Source organism: Barbus barbus (genome assembly GCF_936440315.1).
Source record: "Barbus barbus genome assembly, chromosome: 44".
NCBI classification, from domain to species: domain Eukaryota; kingdom Metazoa; phylum Chordata; class Actinopteri; order Cypriniformes; family Cyprinidae; genus Barbus; species Barbus barbus.
This window is the reverse complement of record NC_136722.1, coordinates 16,609,101-16,633,502: the sequence shown is the minus strand read 5'-3', so window position 1 is coordinate 16,633,502 and position 24,402 is coordinate 16,609,101. Positions and strand designations below refer to the sequence as shown.

At 36.8% G+C, this 24,402-nt stretch overlaps 2 protein-coding genes across 3 annotated transcripts; one reads left to right on the top strand and one right to left on the bottom strand.

The window, feature by feature from the left end:
- The first annotated feature begins 712 nt into the window (after nucleotides 1–712).
- LOC306863454 (ribosome biogenesis regulatory protein homolog) lies at nucleotides 713–2,201 on the top strand. The gene has a single exon (XM_079406796.1). The coding sequence runs from the start codon at nucleotides 724–726 to the stop codon at nucleotides 1,741–1,743; it is 1,020 nt and encodes a 339-aa protein (XP_079262922.1). The 5' UTR covers nucleotides 713–723; the 3' UTR covers nucleotides 1,744–2,201.
- Nucleotides 2,202–9,346: 7,145 nt separating this feature from the next.
- mybl1 (v-myb avian myeloblastosis viral oncogene homolog-like 1) lies at nucleotides 9,347–23,384 on the bottom strand. 2 transcript variants are annotated; one of them, XM_079406786.1, is made up of 16 exons: nucleotides 22,948–23,374; nucleotides 19,948–20,047; nucleotides 19,360–19,431; nucleotides 18,228–18,320; nucleotides 17,361–17,581; nucleotides 17,039–17,225; nucleotides 16,766–16,843; nucleotides 16,264–16,362; nucleotides 15,301–15,531; nucleotides 14,477–14,848; nucleotides 14,255–14,394; nucleotides 14,048–14,162; nucleotides 12,460–12,570; nucleotides 12,213–12,326; nucleotides 11,918–12,097; nucleotides 9,355–11,510 (listed from the first exon to the last, which is right to left on the bottom strand). In XM_079406786.1, exons 1-16 carry the CDS (start codon nucleotides 22,968–22,970, stop codon nucleotides 11,385–11,387), a joined length of 2,262 nt encoding a protein of 753 aa, XP_079262912.1. In that variant the 5' UTR covers nucleotides 22,971–23,374; the 3' UTR covers nucleotides 9,355–11,384. The 2 variants fall into 2 exon arrangements, with proteins under 2 accessions (XP_079262913.1, XP_079262912.1); XM_079406787.1 differs by lacking the exon at nucleotides 16,264–16,362 and having other exon boundaries at nucleotides 9,347–11,510; nucleotides 22,948–23,384.
- Nucleotides 23,385–24,402: the final 1,018 nt, after the last annotated feature.

Here is a 24,402-nt window from a genome sequence, read left to right as displayed (position 1 = left end):
CACAATCAGTTTAATACACGACAGTAAAACAATGTGAATATAAATATGAAATAGTTAACACTAAATAACAACACAATATATGTTTTTGTTAATCTGTGTAAATGTAACCATATTTGTCGATCTACTACCTCTATGTATATTTGTTCTTCAAAAAACGTCAAATAATCCTAACATATTCACATAGAAGTGCTAAATATTACTATATATTTAATATTTGATCTTAAGTGTCGAATGTAACGCTTTAAAACATATATGTTCATACATCTTTAAGATTCACACATCCTGTTTGGTTGAATCGTATCTCCAAACACTCAATGTAACTTCTGACATATGGCCATTTTTATCATTTCTCAAAACAAAAGCTTCGACTCTGGTGGGACTCGAACCCACAACCTTTGAATGACCTCACTCATCAATCTAGAAGTCCAATGCGCTATCCATTGCGCCACAGAGCCGATGGGACATCCCGCAACTGTGGCGGTACTCCTTCCTACCTCCGACGTTTTAGTAGACTACTTTATTTTGTCATAATAATACATAGATACTAGATATTATTGTTTTTCTAAAACTTTATACTTAAAACGTATTATAATTTTATTTGGTTAAATATTTTCGTCTTTTTTTCCTTTTCTAAGTAAGTTGGCAGGTCTTTTATTTTGAAGTAAAGTACTTCCGCTTTCAGTAGCACGTGTGGGGAAACCACGTTGTGACATTAGAACCAAAATGGCTTCGTGCAGCATCGAAGACGTGCTCGCTAAAGCCGAAAGAGACGAGGCTGAAAAGCTAAAAGGTATTATAGTAAGCAAAGAGTTAGACCTTGAATTTGACCCGGGTAATTTGCTTGCGTTTGATAAGAACCGAATAGATGCTCGGGAATTTAAAGACAGCAAACGGGAAGACTTTCTCCGCTCATTGGCGAGAGATAACACTCAACTCCTCATCAATGAGATATGGAAACTTCCAACAGAAAGAGTTGAAGAAGTCATCGTCGCCAAGCTACCAGATCCAACCACTCTGTTACCCAGGGAAAAGCCTGCTCCAAAACCAAAGCCTCCTACAAAATGGGAACAGTTCGCCAAGCTGAAAGGCATTCAGAAGAAAAAGAAGACCAACTTGGTCTGGGATGAAGTCCATAAGGAATGGAAGAGGCGATGGGGATACAAACGTGCCAAAGATGACACCAAGGAATGGTTGATAGAGGTCCCAGAGAATGCAAATCCCAACGAGGACCAGTTTGCAAAAAGGAATAAAGCTAAGAAGGAGCGAGTGGCCAGGAATGAGTTTAACAGACTCAAGAACATCGCCAGAGCTCATAAGATCAAAGTGCCTGGCATGGGACTCGCACCCACCCCTCAGCAGTCCAAAGCAGAGCTGGCACAAGCTGTCAATATCGCCAAGAGATCCACGGCCTCTGTTGGTAAATTCCAGGATAACCTGCCCAAGGAGAAAACGCCTAAAAATACTGGGAAAAAGAGAAAGTTCCAGCCTCTTATTGGTGACTTTAGTAGTGAGAAACAAAAACAGCTGGATTTACTGAAAGTGATGGACAGTAAGAAGCCACGACTTGACATCACCAAAGCTGTGAATAAGCAAATGAGGGAAGAGGATATGGAATCGAGGCAAAAGAATAAGAAAGACTTTGGAAAGAAGGGACGGCGGGGAAAGATGTCTGGTAAAGGAAAAGGAAAGGCTGGTGGAAAGGGAAAGGGTCCCAAAGGCAAAATGAAGCAAGGAAAACGATAAAATCTACAGCAGTGTGGTCTTCATATATATATATATATATATATATATATATATATGTATATATATATGTATGTATACATGATGTTGACCTGTCATGTGTCATATACAGCCATAACTTTCAGTGCTTTGGTGCTGGTTTGATTCTATACAATATGTGGTTTCACTCTGGTTTTCAGACTTACAGTGTTTATAAATAATATAGATGCAGTGCTGGACTGAAAATAATTGGCACTCTGTTTTCTACATGAATGTTTGATTTAATATTGCCACCTGTTATTCATATTAGTGATTTCACAATAAATTCAAATCATCTGATATGTTGTCTGTTCTTGGTTAAGTTTTTGTGAAGAACATAGATTATAGGTAATATTTTACTCAAAAAGAATACCAGAAATGTAAAACATACTTTACATAATATATGAGCTGTAATACAATAATAAGAATAATTTTGCTTGAATACAATAAAAAAAAAAGAAAGAATATGCTATACTATACCATCTACCATTAGCTACCTTTATGTGTAAATAATTAGCTTTTTTAAGTTTTATTATTTTAAGAAATAAAATGGATGTATTTATAAATAAATGTGCAAAATAAATAATATATATATTCATATGATGCTTTTGGTCTCTTATTTATTGCATTTGTTCATTTCTAGCCAGTTTTACATTATTTGTCCCCCCCCCCAGGCATTTATGTTTGGATTTGTCATTCTCTTGATGTCTTATAGTCAAGTATGTTACTATATTGATGTAGTAATTTAATGTGAATTAAATGACCTTAAATACTCTCACCCATCCACTGAGTGAGAAACAAGACACCATATGTTCAAAATATTGATGCGTCTGCAGAGTTGGTGGCTCTTTCTAAACAAATTAATAACCAGTTCTTGAGTTGATGGATGGTGTTTGACCACCAACACCATCCCAGATCAGCTGGGGGCTTTGGGAGGGGAAGTGCCCATCTGTTGACTGCTGTCAGGTTTGTTAAGCATCATTAATCAAACAATCACAATACAATACCCCACGCCAATGGACAGAAATATAGGGCACACTTTATGCCAAAATCAATTAGCAGTGCTGTGCTGAGAATGCAGGGTGTTTACTGATACACTATGTGAGATTAAGAAGATACAAATGTTGTAACTAGGCTCAAAACTACCAGTTGATGTTATATACTGCATCTATCTATTAAGTACTCTGTACTCAAAATATAGGCCTTGTGTATCTCACAAACATGCTGAATGCAACAGCACAAATGTATGGACAGTTTGAAGTTTGTTTGTTTTTTAATTATAAAGTAATTTTTACAATTAAATATTCATTTATTTCTGAGCTATCACATATGTAATTCATAATCTGTCCACTAGACGGTGGTAACACACAGCGACGAGTACGAGTTGAGTCATGACAAACGTGTGTGACCACAACCAGTCATACTCATAAGGGTCATTTTTTTACTTATACATCTTCTGAAAGCTGAATAAATAAGCTTTCTATTGATGTATGGTTTGTTAGGATAGGACAATATTTGCTGAGATACAACTATTTGAAAATCTGAAATCAAAAGTGCAAAAAAATTTAAATATCAAGAAAATTGCCTTTAAAGTTGTCCAAATTAAGTTCTCAGCAATGCATATTACTAATCAAAAATTAAGTTTTGATATATTTACGGTAGCAAATTTACAAAATATCTTCATGGAACTTGATCTTTACTTAATATCCTAATGATTTTTGGAAAAATCAATAATTTTGACCCACACAATGTCTTGTTGGCTATTGCTACATATAGCCTATACCCGTGCTACTTACGACTGGTTTTGTGGTCCAGGGTCATATATAAGCTCAGACAGTGACACTTAATCAACATTTCATACACTATATTCCTTCTGCAGCACATTTGTATACAAAGTGGAGCATTTTAGGACAGCATGAAAATAATCTGATTGTCTTTGTGATTTAGCTTTTGTGTATATTTCTAGAAGGACGAGTTCATGGCTGAGGCTTACGACAGCTTAGTTCAAACCAGGCCGGGACTATAGTGATCCTGGGGGAGGGCATGGGTTGAGTTTTCCATCATACATAATGAGTCATGCAAATTACAGATCTTTACGCCCGTCGACCCCCACCGACACACGGGCAGCTGCTCCCCCTCCCAGCATCATACTCCCTAAACAGGTCGCTCATTGCTCATCAGCTAACAATGCACAGAGAACAGAGATAGATCACCAGGTCTGATCAATTCTTACACAATGAACCCTCCCTGATGGCTGGTATGAATTTTATATAACCTGCCAGTCAAAAGTTTGGAATAATTCAGATTTTTTTTATGTTTTGTTGAAAAAAGTGTCTTATTCACACCAAGGCTGCATTTATTTGATGAAAATGCAGTTTAAAAATAGTATAATGAAATATTATTACCATGTAAAAGACCAGTTTTCTATTTTAATTTAAAATTAAATGCATTCCTGCGATGGCAAAGCTGTATTTTCTGCAGCCATATCTCAGTGTCATAAAAAAATTATTGCTGAATTGGTGTACAATTATTATCAATTATTGGTGCTGAATTATTAATAATAGTTAATCTGTTATCAATATTACAAACAGTTGTGCTACTAAATATTACATTTAAAATAAATATTATAAATGATACATTTTTTCAAAATTTAAAAGAACAGCATTTATTTGTAAGCATATATTCATATGCATATATATATATATATGTGTGTGTGTGTGTGTGTGTGTGTATATATAAACAAAGATATTTAGCAGCAAAAACTGTTTTCAACATCGATCATAATAAGAAATGTTTCAAATAAGCATATTATAATGATTTCTAAAGGATCATGTGACACTGAAGACTGGAGTAATGGCTTAGCCAGCTTTGCCTTACAGGACTACTTTTTTTATCTTAAAAATAATTAAGACATATTAAAACATAATATACATTATAACAGAAAACAGTTCTTTTAAGAATGCTTTACTGTTTTACTGTAAGTTACTGTTTTTACTATATTTTTAATCAAATAAATGCAGCTTTATAAGAGACTTTTCCCAAAAACATTTAAAAATCTTAATTATTCCAAACTTTTAAATGGTAGTGAGCAGGAAACATGTTTATATACAGTTCTTCATTCAATAGAAAGCCTTTTCATGCCATTTCTCAACCAATGAAACAACACCGCCAGTGCAATTTCACACTTTTCACCAGTGTGAATTCCTATGTGGTGACTCTCTGGGTTCGAGGGGCTTGTGGAGACTCTGTTTTGAGCGGTCAAGGTGTGGCAGATTAAACCTCGCTGTGGTCCTTTGATTAGTGATGGTCCTGGACGAGTGCTGAACAGCCTGTCGCTTGTCTGCCCTCGTCAAAGCGCTGGAATCTGGGTCATCGGGAATAAACAGGGCCTTTGTGCTTGTTGTTTCCTCTTTGTGTTCCCCAGCAGAGGCAGACTACAAGTCCCCTGGGGGGGACGTTAGAGAGGAGGGCGCTTTCCTGGCACTCAGACGTGAGGCCCAGGCACACAGCTCTCCCAGCTTGCTCCAGAGGATCTTGTCCAAGCACCGAAGGAATAGCCACTGCCAGAGAGCCACCAATGGGGCTTTTGAGGCTGAATGAATGACTCTTCCTTTACAGAAGGCATAGGAGAAATAGTACAGTAGCTGTTTTAGATTGGCTATGCGCATTCTTAACTAATTATCAACACCGTGATACTACAGTATATTAGGGGAGACTGGAGGCAAGTATTTTCCTTCAGAATTCAAAGACTACATGTCATCTTTTGGTATAAGGAGTATGTATGTGCCAAAGGTAACAGCACTATATTCATTTAGCATTTAGACGGAATCATAATATTTAATATTTAATTAAGTAGTCATAATGTTACAAGTTGTAACAGGGCAATTGTAACACTAGAAGAAGAAAAAAAACTTTACCACGCTATATCTTAATAAATGCACAGCTCAAAATAATCAGTTCATTGCTCAGTAATATTTGCATCAATACTGTCAGATTGTAGTTATGTCATAATATATATTTTTAAAACAAAGTCTAAGGGGCGCAAACAAAGTCTTGAACTAAATATTTAAATATTTTAATTAAGGCAGACATTTTGCATTTGCATAAATACAATTGCACTTGACGTCACACGGTCCTGGTCATGATAATATATGATTTATATTTTTGAGAATATGTATTTTTAATTTGTTCATATTAATAACATTTTAATATTTGTTTAAGTCAGTCATGTTCCAAACACTATGATAAAAAACTAAATTCTAAATATTATATATAAATTTATTCTGAATACCATAAAGATAATATACATTTAGATTTAAAATAATCTGTTCAACTAAATGTTTTTTTCTTTACAGTTTTTATATATAATAGCTTCAATAATGCAATTCTAATAAACTATTAAGATATAACATTTAAGAACAAAAAAAAACACCTTTTTTTCTTCCCTTGTTGCTGTTCAGTGGCACAGAAAAAGTCTGATCAATAAACATGTCAAACTTGTCAACCACAATAACCATGTAACAACAATAATTACCTTCCCATGGACCAGTCTGGCTGCTTTTCTAGAACAACCGCCAAATCCAATCCCTGTACTTTAGTTTGAAGTGAAGTGCTCATCATGCACGCCATATATTATAAGATTAACTTTTTGTTATACTGTTTCCTTTGAATCAGCCTCAGTAACTGACTTCTCTCACTTTTTAGCTTAATAAGATGCCTTGGCCATCTGCTACGCTTGGCTTACTGGTCACAATGACTTCAGCTTTCTCCTGGACCCTTATGCAGGTCTCTTACAAAACCTTATTAACCCTAATCCACTGATGCAGTGACTGTTGATGTCATATTGATGTGCTACTGCACTTCAGAACCTTCAAAATTGCAACACAAAAAAGCATGCATACAGTCAGTCAGTCAGTCTGTACAGTGTTCATCTTGCAGCATATGTGGCCTGCAGGTCACCTGAGGGAGGACAGCTGTTAGCCTGGATTAAAGACTTAATTCTGCCCCACCCAAAGAACAGTGTCAACCACCATCCCATTCACCAGGTGCCTCCTCACCAGGGACTCGTCTTAGACCAGTTTTTTGTGTTGCATCTTGTTTCATTTGCAGTGCAGGGTCTGCGCCCCAGTATATAAAAAAAAAATCTCACAATTCTTTGAGACTTTTTATCTCACGATTCCAAGTTTAGATCTCACAGTTTTGAGTTAACATCTCACAATTCTCACATTCTCAAAATTGTGAGTTTATAACACAATTCTGACTTTATTTCTCACAATTGCGTTGTTATATCTCATAATTTTGATTTATCCTGTAATTCCAAATTCTCAGTATTGTTAATATCTTGTTTGTTTCTATCTCGCAATTCTTACTTTTTTGCATTTTGTGAACATATGTGATTTTGTGCACTAATATGAAATTGAATGTACCAAACCACTTCTTGAAGGAAATATGCATGCTGTAATATAGACAGATCCTTTTGTCCACAGAAGAGATAAAAACTCAAGAAAAAAGTCAATTTAAAGCATTTAAAGAAAAAAGTCAGAATTGTCAGGTATAAACTCAATTCTGAGAAGAAGAAAAAAACAGAACTACGAGATAAAACTCGAAATTGCAAGGTATAAATTTTGCATTGCAAGAAATGTGTCATAAACTTGCAATTCTGAGAAAGAATAAATTTCAACACGTTAACTCAAAATAATGAGATATAAGAAGGGAATTGTGAGAAATAAAGTCAGAATTGTAAAATAAAATGTCACAATAACCTTTTTTTAAATCTTTTTATTTTGTGACAGAAACAGGATTCCATTTTAAACTGTGTGTGCAGCAGAATCATTCATACTTACACTGTATATGAAGCGCAGCACACTATAGGCCTCTGTTTGAGTTTGGTGGCAGGGCCCCTTTTGCTCTTGAAACTCAAAAATCACCCATCTAAATGAGCTTATTTATAGCTCAAGCTTCTTCAGTATAGCTATGTGCCTGGCCAGCTCAGAGTCCAAACTCTCAGCAGTCAGCCAGTCATAACCAGTGGAAAGACTGACCTATATTAATAGGCACCTTTGGCAGTGGCATACGCCTGGGTTTCCCGCCTGAAATGTGGGTGCCTGCCAGATGACTGGGTCTGTCACTGCTGCGATAGCCTACCATCTGCTGTCTACTGCACACAATGGCAGGCAATGTGCACACAGACCCAAGGGAGGGGCTTCATGGGATGGCTCAGTACCACATGCTGCACTGGGACACCTCTAAACACACACATGCAAAGTGTGCATAGTGCTATTCCCACTCGTGAGATTATATAAGATAATTTTTACAGTTAAATTTTAGGAAAATTTAAAGAGTGAGCAATATTCATTCAAGGTGGTGTGTCCTACAGTTTTTCAGAGAATACTTTGTCATATCAGTCAGTAATGATATTTACTTACGTTTGATGGACCTATTGCCCAAATTTCTTTGATCATTTACTCACCCTCATTGTTTTCTTGTCATTATTTATATATGTATTACATACTCATTAATAAAGACTGAAAATTCACATTGACTCTGGTATTTATGAAAAATACCCATCACAATAAGAGGTACAGTTAGCTATTGAATTTCCATGACTTTTTCACTTTTTGTTCCTACTGGACACATATTTTTAAAGGTCATTATTCCCGATATAAGTTAATAAAATATAAATATGAATTTACAATAAATATTTTAGACCAGTGTTTAGCCATCACAAATAGCACACGCATAACTATTACAGTAATTTTATAAGCCAGCCAGTAAATGCTGAGTATTTGTTTTCTACTCATTACCCAATAATCACATCAATCAAGGCCAAGGCCAAGGCTTAGATTCCAACCTAAAGATTAAAGTTCTTTCTAAATTTACATATTACTGTCAAAGAATACAACAGGTGTGTTTTGCGTTGAGCCAAAATGGCTTCAGTAGCCATCGAGCACTCAGTGCACTGTACAAAAGCACAAACCAGCCAACCAATTTATCCCCAATGGGTCTTTGACATCTCTCAAGCCTGCATTGACCATCTGAAAAATACAATAGCAAAGTGTTCTCTAAATTTGAAAGAAACATATAAGAGCACATGTGTTATATGCTTGTAATGGCCGTCAGCAGCAGAAGGCATGTCAGTGGGGCCTTGCGCCCCTCTATTCAGGGGAAATTGAGTGAATGGGCCTGCAAAACCAACAGACATGCAGAACAATAGAGCCAAAAGACATTATTTCATGGGCGAGTGGGCCTCTTTAGAGAGAGCAGCTGACCTGTGGAGAGCTGTGTTGTTCAGGGAGGGTGTGAGTCCACAGACCCCAAGGGCAGAGATTGCAGCACCCCCCCCTTCGGCGACATCGGACAACCGTCAACTCAAGAGACCTCAACTTCCATTAATGCTGTAAACACCTGGCTTTCAGAAGAGAACAGGACTCAGTGAGGTCTTTCGCAGTGTGACATGAGCGATAAGGTGATTATTAGCCAAAAATTAGGTCCTAGGAAGGATGGAAGAGCTGTCAGTCAAAAAGTCAAATACTGTTTGAATCAGTTTCAGAGAATAACCCCCAACCTCTAAAGAAAAATACACAAGTGGCACATTTTGTAGAGCACATTTTTTATTTTTAGGTATGTGAATGACAACATGGCTATTGGCGAGTTGGTTGTAATATCAAAGAAGCAGGTTATAATTGTTCAGCGGAAAATAATGTCAAATATGTAACATTGTATGAGAAATGAGTATGTCAGTTGAAGTGTGCTGCTTGTTTTCATGCATGTCAGTTTGCTACATATTCTTGCTTCCCTCAAGTCTACAGAAAAAAGGAAAAACCAACAAACAAAACAAACATTTTGACAGTAAAATAAAGATAAACAAAGACATTTTAAACAGTTATCTACAATGTTACATGAGCCAAAATAAATGAATCTCAGTAACACAGATACGGTGAGGGACACAATGTGTAGTGTTTCTTTGAATACAGATGGTGTTTTTGCATTCCGATATCTGGGTAACAATTAGCAAAAGTAAACTTTTTACAAAAAAATGTCCTCAATTTGAATAAGACAAATGTGATAAACCCAATATGCAACACTAATACTGCCGAATCCTTCAACATCAGGGTTTTTCTTTTGCGCAGACTAACTTATCATTGTGAATAACCTGAAACTATTTTACATGGGTTCTTCTCATGTTAAAAAATAAAACAAGACATTTAATTCAACATTTCACCTCATATGAGAGCAAAGCAATTGTCCTACACTTCCTTAAACCGATTGTGCTTTTGTCCATTCCCGCTGTAACTCTCAGTAGCAGCGAGCAAATCCTTACAAACATTTGTTCCAGAGCAAGAAAGTGGGAGAGAGAAACTACGTTTACACCATTTTCCCTTTCGGATGACGTCCTGACATGTCAGTGTTAATGATATGTTTAAATACATTCAGCCACCAATAAAAATCCCCACATACAACAAAATGTAAACACTACAGAGGGCATAAAACAATAGATATTAATGACAAACCAACATTAATACAATATTTAAAAAAAGTGCAATTTCCCCATATTTTGGAGGCTGAATGCTGCTTGCTGATACTTTTACGATCAACCAATTGGTGTAAAGAGGACGGAACCTTTAAAAGGATGTTAAACTTACTGTACAGGCCAAGAAATTAGTGGCAGTGTTATTGAAATCAGAATTATGTAATGGAAGGTAGTCAAATCTTTAACAGAAAAGCAATATAATTAGATTTTCTTTATATCTTTGAAATAAATAAATTAGTAAAAATTTAATAAATAGAACCTACAGCTCTAAACGAACAAATCTCACCTACATATCTGTTCTCGGAAAGTGTTATTTATAATGCAACATGTGCATTAATATCAGTACCAAACATGATTTTGGCTAAACTGAGAACATTTTCATAAGCAGCGAAGATGCTGGATTTAGACTTCAGTTGCAAACATGCAAGTCAGCGATTTTACGCCTCTCCAAGTACAAATCATTTTAACAACCTTCACTTTAGAGCAAAAAAAAAACAAAATGTTCGAGGTACCTTCCAGTAGACGTTAACTTACATACAATACATTCAGTGAGTGTCCTATTCTTAAAAAAATAAAATAAAATAATCGGGGTGGAACCTTTGTTACGTTTGGAGCGGAAACGATTACGTTGCAAGTGCTATCCAGTTACTCCTCAACACTGTCTCTGCTCCTCACCCTAACAAACAACCACAGTAGTGCAACACTGCTAGTGCTACCCAATCCTTAACACCAGTCTCTAAAATCCTCTAAAAAGAGCTTAAAACTATCTGAAAATGTCATTTATATGATTTTTTTTCCTTCTTAAAAAAGCAGCCCTTAAGAATCAGTACACTGTCTACAGCTAAAAATGGATAAAAATAGCTATGTTAAAAACCATTAGCTGAATTCTGCAAATCTATTGCTATTTGTATTTTGACTATTTAGTATAACTACATTTCCAAGTTTTTTTTATCTTAAGCGGTACATTGTTATAGTCAGTAGGTGTTTAGCAAACATCATAGTAAGTGTTTCTGTTTCCTACATCAGATTGTCTGAGAGGTTAAATGTCGGTGTGATAGAGGAAAAGAGGAGGGTTGCTGTAGTGCAGTAGTGACGTTTAAAGGACGAGAGCTCTGGAAATGCAGGTGGTAGGGTTGGTGTTTAAGTAACGCCTGGCCTGCTCAGTCATGATCAGTTGATCCTCCGTTTTCCCAAAAACCACCGCCTCCCACTCGCTGTTGGCCTGTTGGTTATGAAAATAGATATTTGAGTTTGACCAAGTGTTTTTATTGGTAACTAAAACTGTGAAAAACAGGTTTCGTTACTTGAAATTGAGCTGGGGGGAAAATATTAATATTAGATTAAAACTGTAATTTAAAAACTTGTTTCCTTTGTAGCTAACTGAAATAAAATAAGCTGAAGTATTAAATTGCTCAAAAATAAAGCAAAAGCTCATTTAAAAATATAAACAAATACTATAATAGTAAATGTTTATAATGAAACATTCAGTTATAAAAATTCAAAATTTAAGCTCTGTTAACAATAGTCAATTATGCGTTTCTGCAAGCACAATGGATATTAATAAATTAATGTCACATCAGATTCTTTCCTTCTTTCCTTTGATGCTAACAGAAAAAATGAGTGAATTACCGGAGCGGGTATTTGGTATGGTGGGCTCCTTTGGGTTATGTTTTCTCTCTTGTCCTGTGGGCTAAGGGAACGGACTATTGAAAAAGATTCCTTCAGCGATCCAGGAGAGCAACAGTTCTCCTCTCTCTCTGTCAATGGCATCATGAGCATAGATCGGGTCAGTAGGTCGTTACTGTGAGACTAAAAGAGGGGTGAAGATGGTGTGTGAAGAGGAGAAACAAAAGCATTGCAAACTCAAAAAATTTAAAACAATAATAATGCATCATAAGTTTGTAAAGTAGGATAATGGTCTTACCGCTCCATTGTTGTTTATCTGCTGTTGGGGAAACAGCTGTACATTTAAACAGTCTTTTTCCCAGCTGTCCAATATCAAAGACTTTCTCACTTTCCTTGCAGGAGCTTCCATCTGCTGTGAACCCCAAATGACAGAGTTTAAAAATAAAAACTAGCGTTCAATTTAAGAGTTAACATTAGATAAAAGCTTTTAAACTAAACCTAATTGCATGATTGCGAGAACAAATATGTAAGAAAGTGGCCAGTACCTCATAAGATCTGAACTGAGGTTGGCTCTGCACTTGTGTGAAGATGTCAGCCCCGGTTTCCTCTTTCAAAACCTCTCTGATGTCCTCCTCAAGAAGTGCCAGTGGTTGGGGCTGAACACACCAACATAATATATCAAAAGGAAAATTAACAAGTGAAGTACCAGGCACCAGATAAAATAGCCTTTTATAGGTGAATCTTATGTAACCTGTCAAGTCAATATTTAGCCTCAAAATTCAAAGAAAATTAAGGCTGTTTTTGGGACTGTTAAGTTTTGTTCTGACTTTGGGACTAAGTTCTTTGTTCTCTATATATATTTTAAGGGTGCTCAGATCAGGATTTTTTTAATTTGAGGGGTGGAAGGGGGTATTTTTTAGACACTTTTCAAAAATACATAATTTTCTCACCTAAATGTTTGATCATGCAGCGCATTTTTGTTTCTACAATAGGGCAATTGCAGCACAATAGCATACACACCGCACAATCCTGATTTTGTGAGCTGTATGTGAGGTGGCCTTCAGACCAAAGTGTACTGCAGTTGTCCACGTTCCGCGACTTTTCGTCATCAGAAGAGTCCGCACACCGTCCGTGTGCAGCCCAATTTTTGTGACTGCATGGATGGTCCGAGAACAGCGCAGGCTGTTTTACAATATATATACAGCGGGTAAAATTAGTATTGAACACGTCACTTTTTTTTCTCAGTAAATATATTTCTAAAGGTGCTGTTGACCTGAAATTTTCACCAGATGTCGGTAACAACCCAAGTAATCCATACATACAAAATTAAACAAAAAATTAAACAAATCAGTTCAGAAAATAAGTTATGTGAAATTACATGGAATGACACAGGGAAAAAGTATTGAACACGCTTACTGAAATTTATTTAACACTTCATACAAAAGCCTTTGTTGGTAATGACAGCTTCAAGATGCCTCCAGTATGGAAAAACTAGTTGCATGCATTGCTCAGGTGTGATTTTGGCTCATTCTTCTACACAAACAGTCTTCAAATATTGAAGGTTCTGTGGGCCTCGTCTATGAATTCTGATCTTTCCATACATTTTCTATTGGATTCAAGTCAGGTGATTGGCTGGGCCATTCTAGCAGCTTTATTTTCTTTCTCTGAAACCAATCGAGAGTTTGCTTGGCTGTGTGTTTGGGATTATTGTCTTGCTGAAATGTCCACCCTTGTTTCATCTTCATCATCCTGGTAGGTGTTGGGACTGAACTAGCTAATATTAATTTCCACTGACAAGGGGCAGGATTGCTTTCTAATTACTGATTGGCTTTCTATACCTTTTTGCACCTCCCTTTTTTCATGTGTTTAATACTTTTCACTGTATTATTCATTTTATTACACACAACTTAATTTCTGAACATATTTGTTTTCTTTGTATGTACTGTACGTATGTATGTGTTTATATGCTACCGACATCTGGCGAAACTTTCATGTCAACAGCACTTTTAGAAATATATTTACTGAGAAAAATGGTGATGTGTTCAATACTTATTTTACCTGCTGTACATACATATATTGCTGTAGGCCTCTTAATAGTGACACAGCATCAAGGGTTTTTCCATTTGAACTTACCACCATTCTTAACGGGCCATGCATCTTCTCCTGGGCAGCCAGGGCATTTTTGAAAGGAGTAGGTGTTCTTGGAGTATGGACTATAATATTCTTATGGAGTTTTGGGGTCCTAAAACTGTGAAGACAAAAATAGTATAAGTCATTTATTGATTCTGAGATCGTCAGCTCAATTTTCTCAAACAGCAGAGGTAAAGAATAATGCCTGACCCTGTGTTCTCCTTCTGGTGTTTTGGTGTGGTCTCTCTCTGATGGGGTGTGTTGAGGAGGCATTTCTGTCCACACACTGGAGTAGATGTAAGAGCAGGATTGTCGAGGCTCAAGGGCTCACCACCAGACACATTGAAGAACTAAATGGGAAAAAAAAGTTTTGAATGAATCCACACAATTCTGTGGTCTAAGAGGTGTTTTGTGTTATAAATGTAGCCATACCTGAGAGGGTGAAAATGGCAGGCCTTTGACAGGGGTGTTTTTTGGTGAGTTCCCACTGTTGTCTATGTAAGCACAGCTCCTTTCATCGGCAGGTGACTGATCTCCCCTCTCTCTCCTCTTCTTTCTCATGATGGATGGTGGTGGAGAGCTGAATCTGTTCATGCAGGTGTTAGAGAGAGGCACAGACTTGCCCTGGTCCAATGCGACACACTGCCTGCTCATTGCTGGGTCAGTGGGAGCATTTATTGGATAGGCCAGGCTTTCTGTGCAACTCTCCAGGGTCATACAAACATCAGTGGGGTTAGCAGCCTTCGGAGAGGGGCCTCCCTCAGTGAGATCAAAGCCAGTCACATCACTCCAGGCCAAAGGATCCTGAAGCATCAAAACATTTACCTTACTTTTCATTAGGTGGAAAAAAGCCTGAAAGTAGTCCCCAGCTTTATCATAACTAGTTACCTAGCTGGGGACTACTTTCAGGCGCTGTGTAATATCATTGCGCCTGCTGCACCCATGGTACATCAGCAAAGTTCCTTGATTATTGCGCCGGAATGGAAGTATAGTTCCTTGCAATATCGGCCTAGAAAATCGCAACTTTTCATTTTCCATCGGTCTTAGAACATGATGTAACTACAGAAGAGTCCAGCTTTAAACAGGAAAATTATCGAAACTCTTTGGTCATTTTTGAGCGAGATGCAAATGGTCTTCATACTATCTATTCTGTATTATATAAAGATAATACATTATTTATATTATAGATAATATAATATAATATGGATAGTATATTATCTATAATATAATATGGATAGTACCAATTCTCTGCTTACAGAGTCAATAAGCTCCATGGTCTCTGCAAACTCTGGGATGGTCTCTAGAGTGGACAGCACAGCACTGGCCTCAGCAGCCAGGAACTTGCTGGGAGAGACAGGCAGAGGCATCGCAGCAGGCTGGCCCTCCTCTAAACGACACAGCTCGCCCCCTCTGTCCTCCACACTCTCTGCAGTGGTGACCGTATCATCGGGAAGGCTGTCCGACCAACTGGAGTAGCTCTCTGGATTCTGTATGGAACCAAACCATTGAGGTCAGTGAGAAGAAATTATGATTATTAAAAAAAACAAAGATAAAACTGCAGTGATGTGGAAGGGAGAGTTAGACACATCTGAGTAAGACACATCTGAGCCAATAAACCTACACAACTTCACTTATAATATGTGAATTTCATATTACTTTGTGACCATAAGCATTTATGATATTAACTGAAAAAAATAAATAAAAGCAATCTATTCTTTGTGGTAATGGTACACTGCATTCTTGCTGACAACTGACAAGGAAACGGTAAATAATTATTTAAATCCATTAATTTTCACCTAACCTAAAAAATGTATTTAGAACATATTTATAAAATGCTAATATATAATAATTCAATACATGCTACTCTCCAAGGTGAATAATATTATTTATAATAAGATCAATTATAATATGCAGAAAAGAATACAGTATGTATCGTGAATATAATTCTCAGATAATAAAATGATGAATATATTACAATTAATAAATAAATGCCAAAAATAAAATAAAAATATTTAAATAAAAACATGCTTTCATGCCTGAAAGCGGTCACTAGCTGTAGTTTTAGTTAATCAAACCAAAGCTGGGTGTGAGGCAGGGAGGCAGTGAAGGCGGGTAGGATTTACTAAGCAGCATGAGGGTATGGGGGAGTAAGATGGGAATGAAGGAGGCCGATGGGACCTAAAGCGCACTATTCTACGCGCACACACAGTGTTTCTTACACGAGGGCCCGACTGTCTTCTGACTTCACTCTCAGCTGACATTAGCAACAGCTCTAGCTCCTTAATTCTTTTCTCTTTGTCTGGGTCGTCATGGAATGGCTGTGAGGAAGAAGAACCAGGGGGAAGAGGCGGAAAGAGAGACCAAGACACAAACTTTACTGACAATTTCACGAGATTTTTATGAGGTCCTGAATTTCACCAAGCAAAACCACTCAGGATTCAGATGCTTTTTAGGACTTTGATATTACATTACAATAATGCCAATATGCTCCAAAAGCTATTTTATAATCCATACAAATTCGTAAAACTGCATTGGTGAAATTCATATAAGGAGCAGTTTAACATCACACCACACACATGCAGATTACACAATTATACACAAACATATGAGATTGATTTTTTTTTTAATTAATAGAGAAGACAAACAGACTTCAGAAAGCAGGAAGTTCAGAGATACAGAGGAGATTGAAGCATGCCGTGAGAACTGCACCATGGGACTTACCGACATAAAGCTAGACATCTCAACACTAATGTTTTCCATACACTGGCCACTTTGTGAACCATACGGATATCTGGGTGGCTGCCAATCAAAAACAATATGAAAGCTTGTATGTTAAATACGTCACATCTAGTATGTATGTATTATATTAAGCATAAATACAGATTAAGTTAAAAATGATTGCTAGATTAATAAGTGCTATTAAAATTATATACTATTTTGTCTAAATAAATTAACAAAAAAACACACGCACACATCAAAAGCTAAAATTATCACCTGTGATTGGCCACTCATGATCATTTGATTCTGGTCATGTTGATATTCCACAGATGGACTGGATTTGGGGCGTTTCTTCTGGCCAGGGTCACTGCTGTAGCTCTTGCTGCTCTCCTGCAAGTAACCCTCATGTTCCACCTTCCTGCGCATGGTGGAGTTCCAATGATTCTTAATGGAGTTATCGGTCCTATAAGAGTCCAATAAGGTAAAGGTCATTCTCTGGCCTACACACACACACACACACACACACACACACACACACACACACACAGGTATTCTTCTATATTCTGCATTGGTTTTGAGTTAAAATAGAGCTTTTTACCGTCCAGGAAGCAGCTTTGAGATCTCAGCCCAGCGGTTGCCCAGACGTTTATGCGCTTCATAGATAATATGATCCTCTTCCTGGGTCCAGGAGGATTTCTTCACTTCTGGGTTGAGGTGGTTGTGCCATCGCTCTCGGCACTGTTTGCCTATGCGGCCCTGTAAGTGCTTGGCAATCACTGACCAACGTTTGGGCCCATACTTGTGAACCAGCTCAATCACCTGTTGAGATGTAAAACATGATCAGAACATAAGTGACACTGAAGACTGGAGTAATGGATGCTAAATGCTTTTTGGTGAGCATAAGAATCATAAAATAAATAGTTATATCTATTTATATAAGCCGAATAGTGCAGAAAGTGACTTTTTAGCCTCGTTCAGACTGTCAGCCCAAATTTGATTTTTGTGCAAATCCGATTGAAATCCGATTATATTTAGATGGTCTAAATGGCAACGAACTACATGAAATCCGCATAACAACGCAACGGCATTACCATAGAAACCAATTCACATTCAGTAAAAACGAGCGTTTATGGACGCACAAATGGGATATGCTGTGTGGACAGACAGTTATTCAAATCAGATTCCATCCGGATATGCACAAAATCGGATTTGGGCTGACAGTCTGAACGAAGCTTTTGTGTTTAGAACAGTGTCAGTTCTTCTGGAATCTTGTCATGCAACTCCTAAACAGTGTGTTGTAGGATACTGCAACAAAAGCTTTCAGTTCTTTTGGTGGTAGAAGAGGAGGACAATGACTTTTGCACTCTAAAACTCAGAATCAGGATATGAGATCATCACACCACACTCAATTTATTCATCGATCTCTGTCTTCCTATGAGGACACAGAACACCCGGCTCGTCTTACCCTCTGATCTTCCTCTTTTGTCCAGGGTCCTTTCACTAGCTCTGGGTTGAGCACCTTTTGCCAACGGTGCTGACATTGGCCATCTGTCCTTGTCTGTCAAAGTGCAACAAAATCCCACATGAACACCTGCAGCTAATACACATTCACCTATTATAACATCTTAACTAACACACAGGCCTGTCACTAATAATACAACATACATTTAACAATAGTTCTGCTGAAATTCTATCTAGTCTTTCCTTTGCAACAGTATTTTTCAGCCTAAAGATAGAACTTAAAGTGCCCCTATTATGGATTTTTGAAAATTACCTTTCAGGCAGTGTGCAATACCGCTCTAAGTGAATGAAAACATCCTGCAAAGTTTTAAATTTGAAAGTGCACCGTGTATGAAGTTATTGTCTCTCAAAAGAAAGAGTCGACTCTGAATCATTGAAATGAGTCATTTTTAAAACGAATCCCAAGCCGTTTCATGTTGATATCAACATGAAACATTAGCATATTGCCCTCCACTTGTTGGTCTTTTTGTGTTGGTCTGAATGAAAATGCAAATTCATTCTTTGCCACTAGGTGCCGCTTCTGGATCAGTAAACTAGCTGTTTCCCCGGTACCGCTGTACACAAAGCAGCACTGCGCTCACAAACGCTGCTTTATCAGGCATTACAGCCATGATGAAATGGAAATTAGACCAATCGGACCAATCACCGCAGATTAGCGTCACGCAAAGGGGGGGTTTGGAAAAATGAATCGTTGAGCGAATCGTTTGGGAGTCATTGAGCAAGTAAGGTAAAAATAAATGCATATTATAAGACAATGAAAGTGTTTTTGGCCCTTTCATGTATGTCAACCTGTTGTCGGGAACTCCCAAAGCCAAAACCTTTCATAGCCCATAATAGGTGCACTTTAATATGATGCTTTATAGTATAATAGTATAGTATGATACAGTATAGTAACATTTCATTTAATTTTATATCCTTTAATATAAACTTTTGAAAACTGGCTCCTCTAGAAAGATTAATATGTAAGTGAAATTATAATAAAAAAAAAACTTCACAGCTGCACTAAAATATTCCAGCCACATTTTAAAAAAGCTTTTAAAGTAATGATTAAGCATTTGATTCAGCAAGTTACTTACTGGGAAATAATTGGCGATTGATTTCCAAACATCCGTTCCGTGTTGCTCAACAAGCTTCTTTAGCTTCTCATCCTGCGCATGAAAGAGATATCATGAGATTTTCAACCTCAGACACAACTAGCAGACTGTGAGAGCAGAACTAACAGCACTTTGCAGTTCCCCACCCTTTCCTGTTTCATCACAGAAACTTAAAGCGTTTCCAAGTATTATCCCATTTGAAACTTAACATATCATAGATTGCCGTTCAAAAGTTTGCAGTCCGTAAGACTTTTTCAATGTTTTTGAAAGAAGTCCTTAATGCTCGACAAAGGCTGCATTTATTTGATCAAAAATACAGTAATATTTTTGTGGAAACCATGATACATTTTTTATTCAGGATTCTTTGATAAAAGGAAAGTTCAAAAGAACAACATTTACTTAAAATAGTAATATTTTGTAACAAAATAACTAACTAACTACCTCAAGTATTAACTGTCACTTTTGAGCTATTTAATGCATCTGAATAGAACTATTAATTTCTTCATATATAAATATTACTATTATATGTGAAAGAATTAGAATTAAAATAGAAATGCATCCATATAATACCTCATCCCGGGACCATTTAATTTTGCACAGGGTCTTTTTGGAATTCTTGGGCTCTCTGTTGTCAGGGTCCGTAGAATGACGTTCATCATCCTCATCTTCACTGCAGCCATAAAACACAAAAACAGAATACAGAAAAGGAAGAGTCAAACACAGTTTTCTGTTTGGTCTAATTGGACAAACATTGTCTCACAGAAGCCATTAAGGGAAGTTGTGGCCTAATGGTTAGAGAGTCGGTCTCATAACCGAAAGGTCGCAGGTTCGAGTCGCAGGTCTGGCAGGGATTGTAGGTGGGGGGAGTGTCTCTCCACCCTCAATACCACGACTTAGGTGCCCTTGAGCAAGGCACCGAACCCCCAACTGCTCCCCGGGCGCCGCAGCATAAATGGTTGCCCACTGCTCCGGGTGTGTGTTCATGGTGTGTGTATGTTCACTGCTGTGTGTGTGCACTTTGGATGGGTTAAATACAGAGAACGAATTCCAAGTATAGGTCATACATATGGGTACGTCACGTCAAACTGCCTGTCTGACACAAACCGTTGAGCAGACAAGCATGATTACTCATCTGTAGATACAAGATGCAAACAGTTTAGAAAAGCAGCCTTGTTAAACAGGACATGCCTGAGTGTAATTACTCTGCAAGCTGGCAATGGAAGCTACAAAAGTGAATTTAAGCATTATTCAAATTATTCCAGTGCATTAGTTTGCATTTTAATTTTTTTGAATATAATTTTTTCCAAAAACACACACAAAACACACATTCAAGTCATGTCAAAGTGACAATCACTTTTCCCAAGACTTCAGTCTATAGGAATGCCTTGTTGCCTGGTAACATTTCACCAACGTAGTGAGGTAGACAGTATTTAATCAACACCATGCACTGGGTAGTTAAGTCTCCCTGGGATACCGGAGCACAAACTTAATGGAAAAACCATTTATCCGATGCTAATAGGACTAAAAACATAAACCAAGCTCAAGCCTTATTTGCTGCAGAACTGAAAGATTTTCTAAAAGAGCATGGAAGGAAGTCCAGTCATTAAAGAAATATGCAACAGCACATTCTACCAGAATGCCTTGCTGCAAAGTCTAAAGTTATGAGCAAATGTGTTTAGGTGTATTTTTAGGCCCAAGTCCAACTTTGACTAAAGCGGTACAAATATGGAAGTCCAAAATCCTTCTTGCTGCCAGTCTGCATGTTTATCATTGAAACATTGGCTCTTAGTATTACAAGCCACCCGATGAATGAAGTGTTTCATTTAAGAAACATGCTTTAGTATGATCTCCACCCTCAAGGAAGGGGTGAGGTGATGAACAAGCCTGTTTTGCTTCAGAGGTTATTTGCTTGCATCATTCAGTCAGGAGGCAGGCCAAAGTAATGGCCGGCCAGGGAAAGCGCGCAAACAGGATCTGGACAAACTACAATCCTAGTCAGATTAAGGTTTGCAGCTGGTCTCCCTTTTGGAATTACATTCAGATATCTTCCATCAATATGTGACACATAAATTTACCAACCCCCAATTTAATAGCAACAAAGAGAGGACAAGAACGAGCGCACACACACAAACATGTTGGGTTTCCATGCTTTACAGGGTCTTTCCATAGACATAATTATTTTTATACTGTACTAAGACTAAGCCTACCCCTAAACATAATTCCCACAGAAAACTTAGCATTTTTACCAAAAGCATTTTTTATTTAGTATGATTTATAAGAGCCTTTCTTAATGGGGACTGAAAAAAATGTCACCATAAGGTCAAAATTTTCAGGTATTACTATAGTGAATAATACCAGGGCCACACACACACACATTAAAATCTCCATTCATCCATAAATAACATCATTTTTAGGTACAACAACTAAGCTGTAAGTCACTTTCCTTTATAAACATCATAATTTGGAAAATCTGACTAGATGTGAATAAATGCCCAGCATTACGAACAAGATGAATATACTTACTCCTTTATTACAACTCTAATACACATTAATATATAGTCGAATATTTCTTGTTTACCTCTAAATATGCAAATCGGTTTGATAAATTTTTAACTTATTATTAATAATATATACATTTCTAGTGATTATATTATATAGAAAATGCTTTGCCTCCTTAATTCCTCCTAATCAGGTTCTATTATAGGCTTTATACCTAGATATTTATTTGAGTGTAAATGTATAACAAACATGTGTAAATTTATACAAAGAGTAAGATACAACTGATTAAATATTCACGATCTGCGTTAATATCCTATGTTACACATAAATGTTGATGGTCTAATAATGTAGTTATTATAAAGGCAGCAGGACGCTATACCATATACTTACACTTATAATCTCTTATTTCTGTTTAGTGATCACTCTCACATGTAGATGAATTTAAAACTTTTTTTATTATTATTATTATTTTTTATTAATTAACTTTCGGACCAATTTTACTTCAGATATGATAAAATAGCCAGTTAGCATGCTAGTTCACTCCAGCTGTACTGTTCGATAGGGGACAGCTAGGATAACCGCTAGCATTCAGGCTAACACAATAAACTAAACTTAAACATCTGAAACTGTTTGATAAATGACATTTGGCATGAGGAAACATGATTGTAGATATAGCAATTAAAAAATATATGTTTTTAAAACGCTCGAGTCAGTCTTTGGATCACGATCAACCTTGTAGATCAGCAGGTGCAACATGTGATGCGCCACAGGGATCGGACTGTCATATCATATTAGATATCATCATTTATTAACATTTTAGATTAAATATTAAAGTATTATTAGTTTTGAGCTTTACTGTTACCATAGCGATTTCTGTTGCGACACAAATGGTAATATCTCATCTTGGAAACTCCAGATATAAACAAACTTATACGATCTCCCGATGTTTTGTAAGTTGCGCATCAACATAAGATCTGTACATTTACACACAATCCATAACATAATTATTATGCTTATTTAAATTAATTTTGATTAAGTTTACAAGGCACTGAATAAGATCCATCATCTCACCTGCGAGACTTCATATTGGCCATGACAACGGTGTTAAGTCCAGTTCTTTTCAAAGGGAAATGCCTTTAAAACATCCAATGTTGCAATTCTTCTTGAAATCAAGACACACAGCTGACATTTATCCACACATGTTACTGTCAGCTTCAGATCCGTAAAGTCACATCCCCGAGAGCAATCATGAAATAAATATGACACCGAAAAAACAAAATGTTGATTATGTCCTTCCAAAATGCTTGTTATTAAGTAATAAAAGTAAAAAAGCAATAAGTTACTTCCAATGCGATCTCAAAATGAAACATCCACTAATATAACTCTGTTAGTCTCGCACGCCTTGAACGCGCACACACCCCTCTGTACTGTCACTCAGTACTGTGTTCACAGTGTGTGTGTTTTTCCACTCATTCTGTTTCATTTTTTTGTCCATCCCGCCGAATCTCGCGCCCAGCCTTTTTCCGGAAACAGGTTTGAATCTGCGCACGCGGCCTCGCCGCTGATTGGTGGAAAAAAGTGGGCGGAGCAGCGCGCTTGGTCTGTCACTCACTGACGCCCTTTTTATTTGCATGCAGCTAGTGGTAGTGTGAGATTAACCTTTTTATGTTTAAATAAATCAATTAAAGGCATTTTTAGTGAAGAACACTATTTATTGGCAGGTTTTGAATATTGTAATTTACAGCGATGCGAAGTCTAAATATTCTTATTGAACGTATCGCAGAGCTTTCTAATTAATTCCATGCTGCCCTCTTGCGGATATTTTGTGATTTTTTTGTCTTTAGAAATTTTGTGTGCTTTGTGTGACAAAATTAATGTGTTAAAAACAAACTACTCACAATTTAAGAAATTTTAATGAACGTTTGCCTAGCAGTGTTGCACATGCTTTGCTATTTTAGTCATGATGAACTGCACTTTCAACAGACATACTCTCAATTATATATATATATATATTAGATTAGATTAGATTAGATTCAACTTTATTGTCATTTATGCAGAGTACAAGTACAGAGCTAATGAAATGCAGTTAGCATCTAACCAGAAGTGCAAGAATATAGTGTTTTATATACATATAAGTGCAGAGTAAATGAAGATATGATTTACAGAATGTACAGTGGAATTGCTATATACAGTATTGAGCAGAGTATATACAGAATATAAATAGGAATGCAATGTAGGGATTGTATATACATTATGAACAGCAGTATGTATGTGTGTGTGTGTGTGTGTGTGTGTGTGTGTGTGAGAGAGACTCTGGACCACAAAACCAGTCATATGCGTCAATGTTTTTTAAATTGAGATTTATACATCATCTCAAAAACTTTGTAAGCATAGGACTATATGTGGCTGAGATACAACTATTTGAAAATCTGAGGGTCCAAAAAAATCTAAATATTGAGAAAATCGCCTTTAAAGTTGTCCAAATTAAGTTCTTAGCAATGCATATTACTAATAAAAAAATAAGTT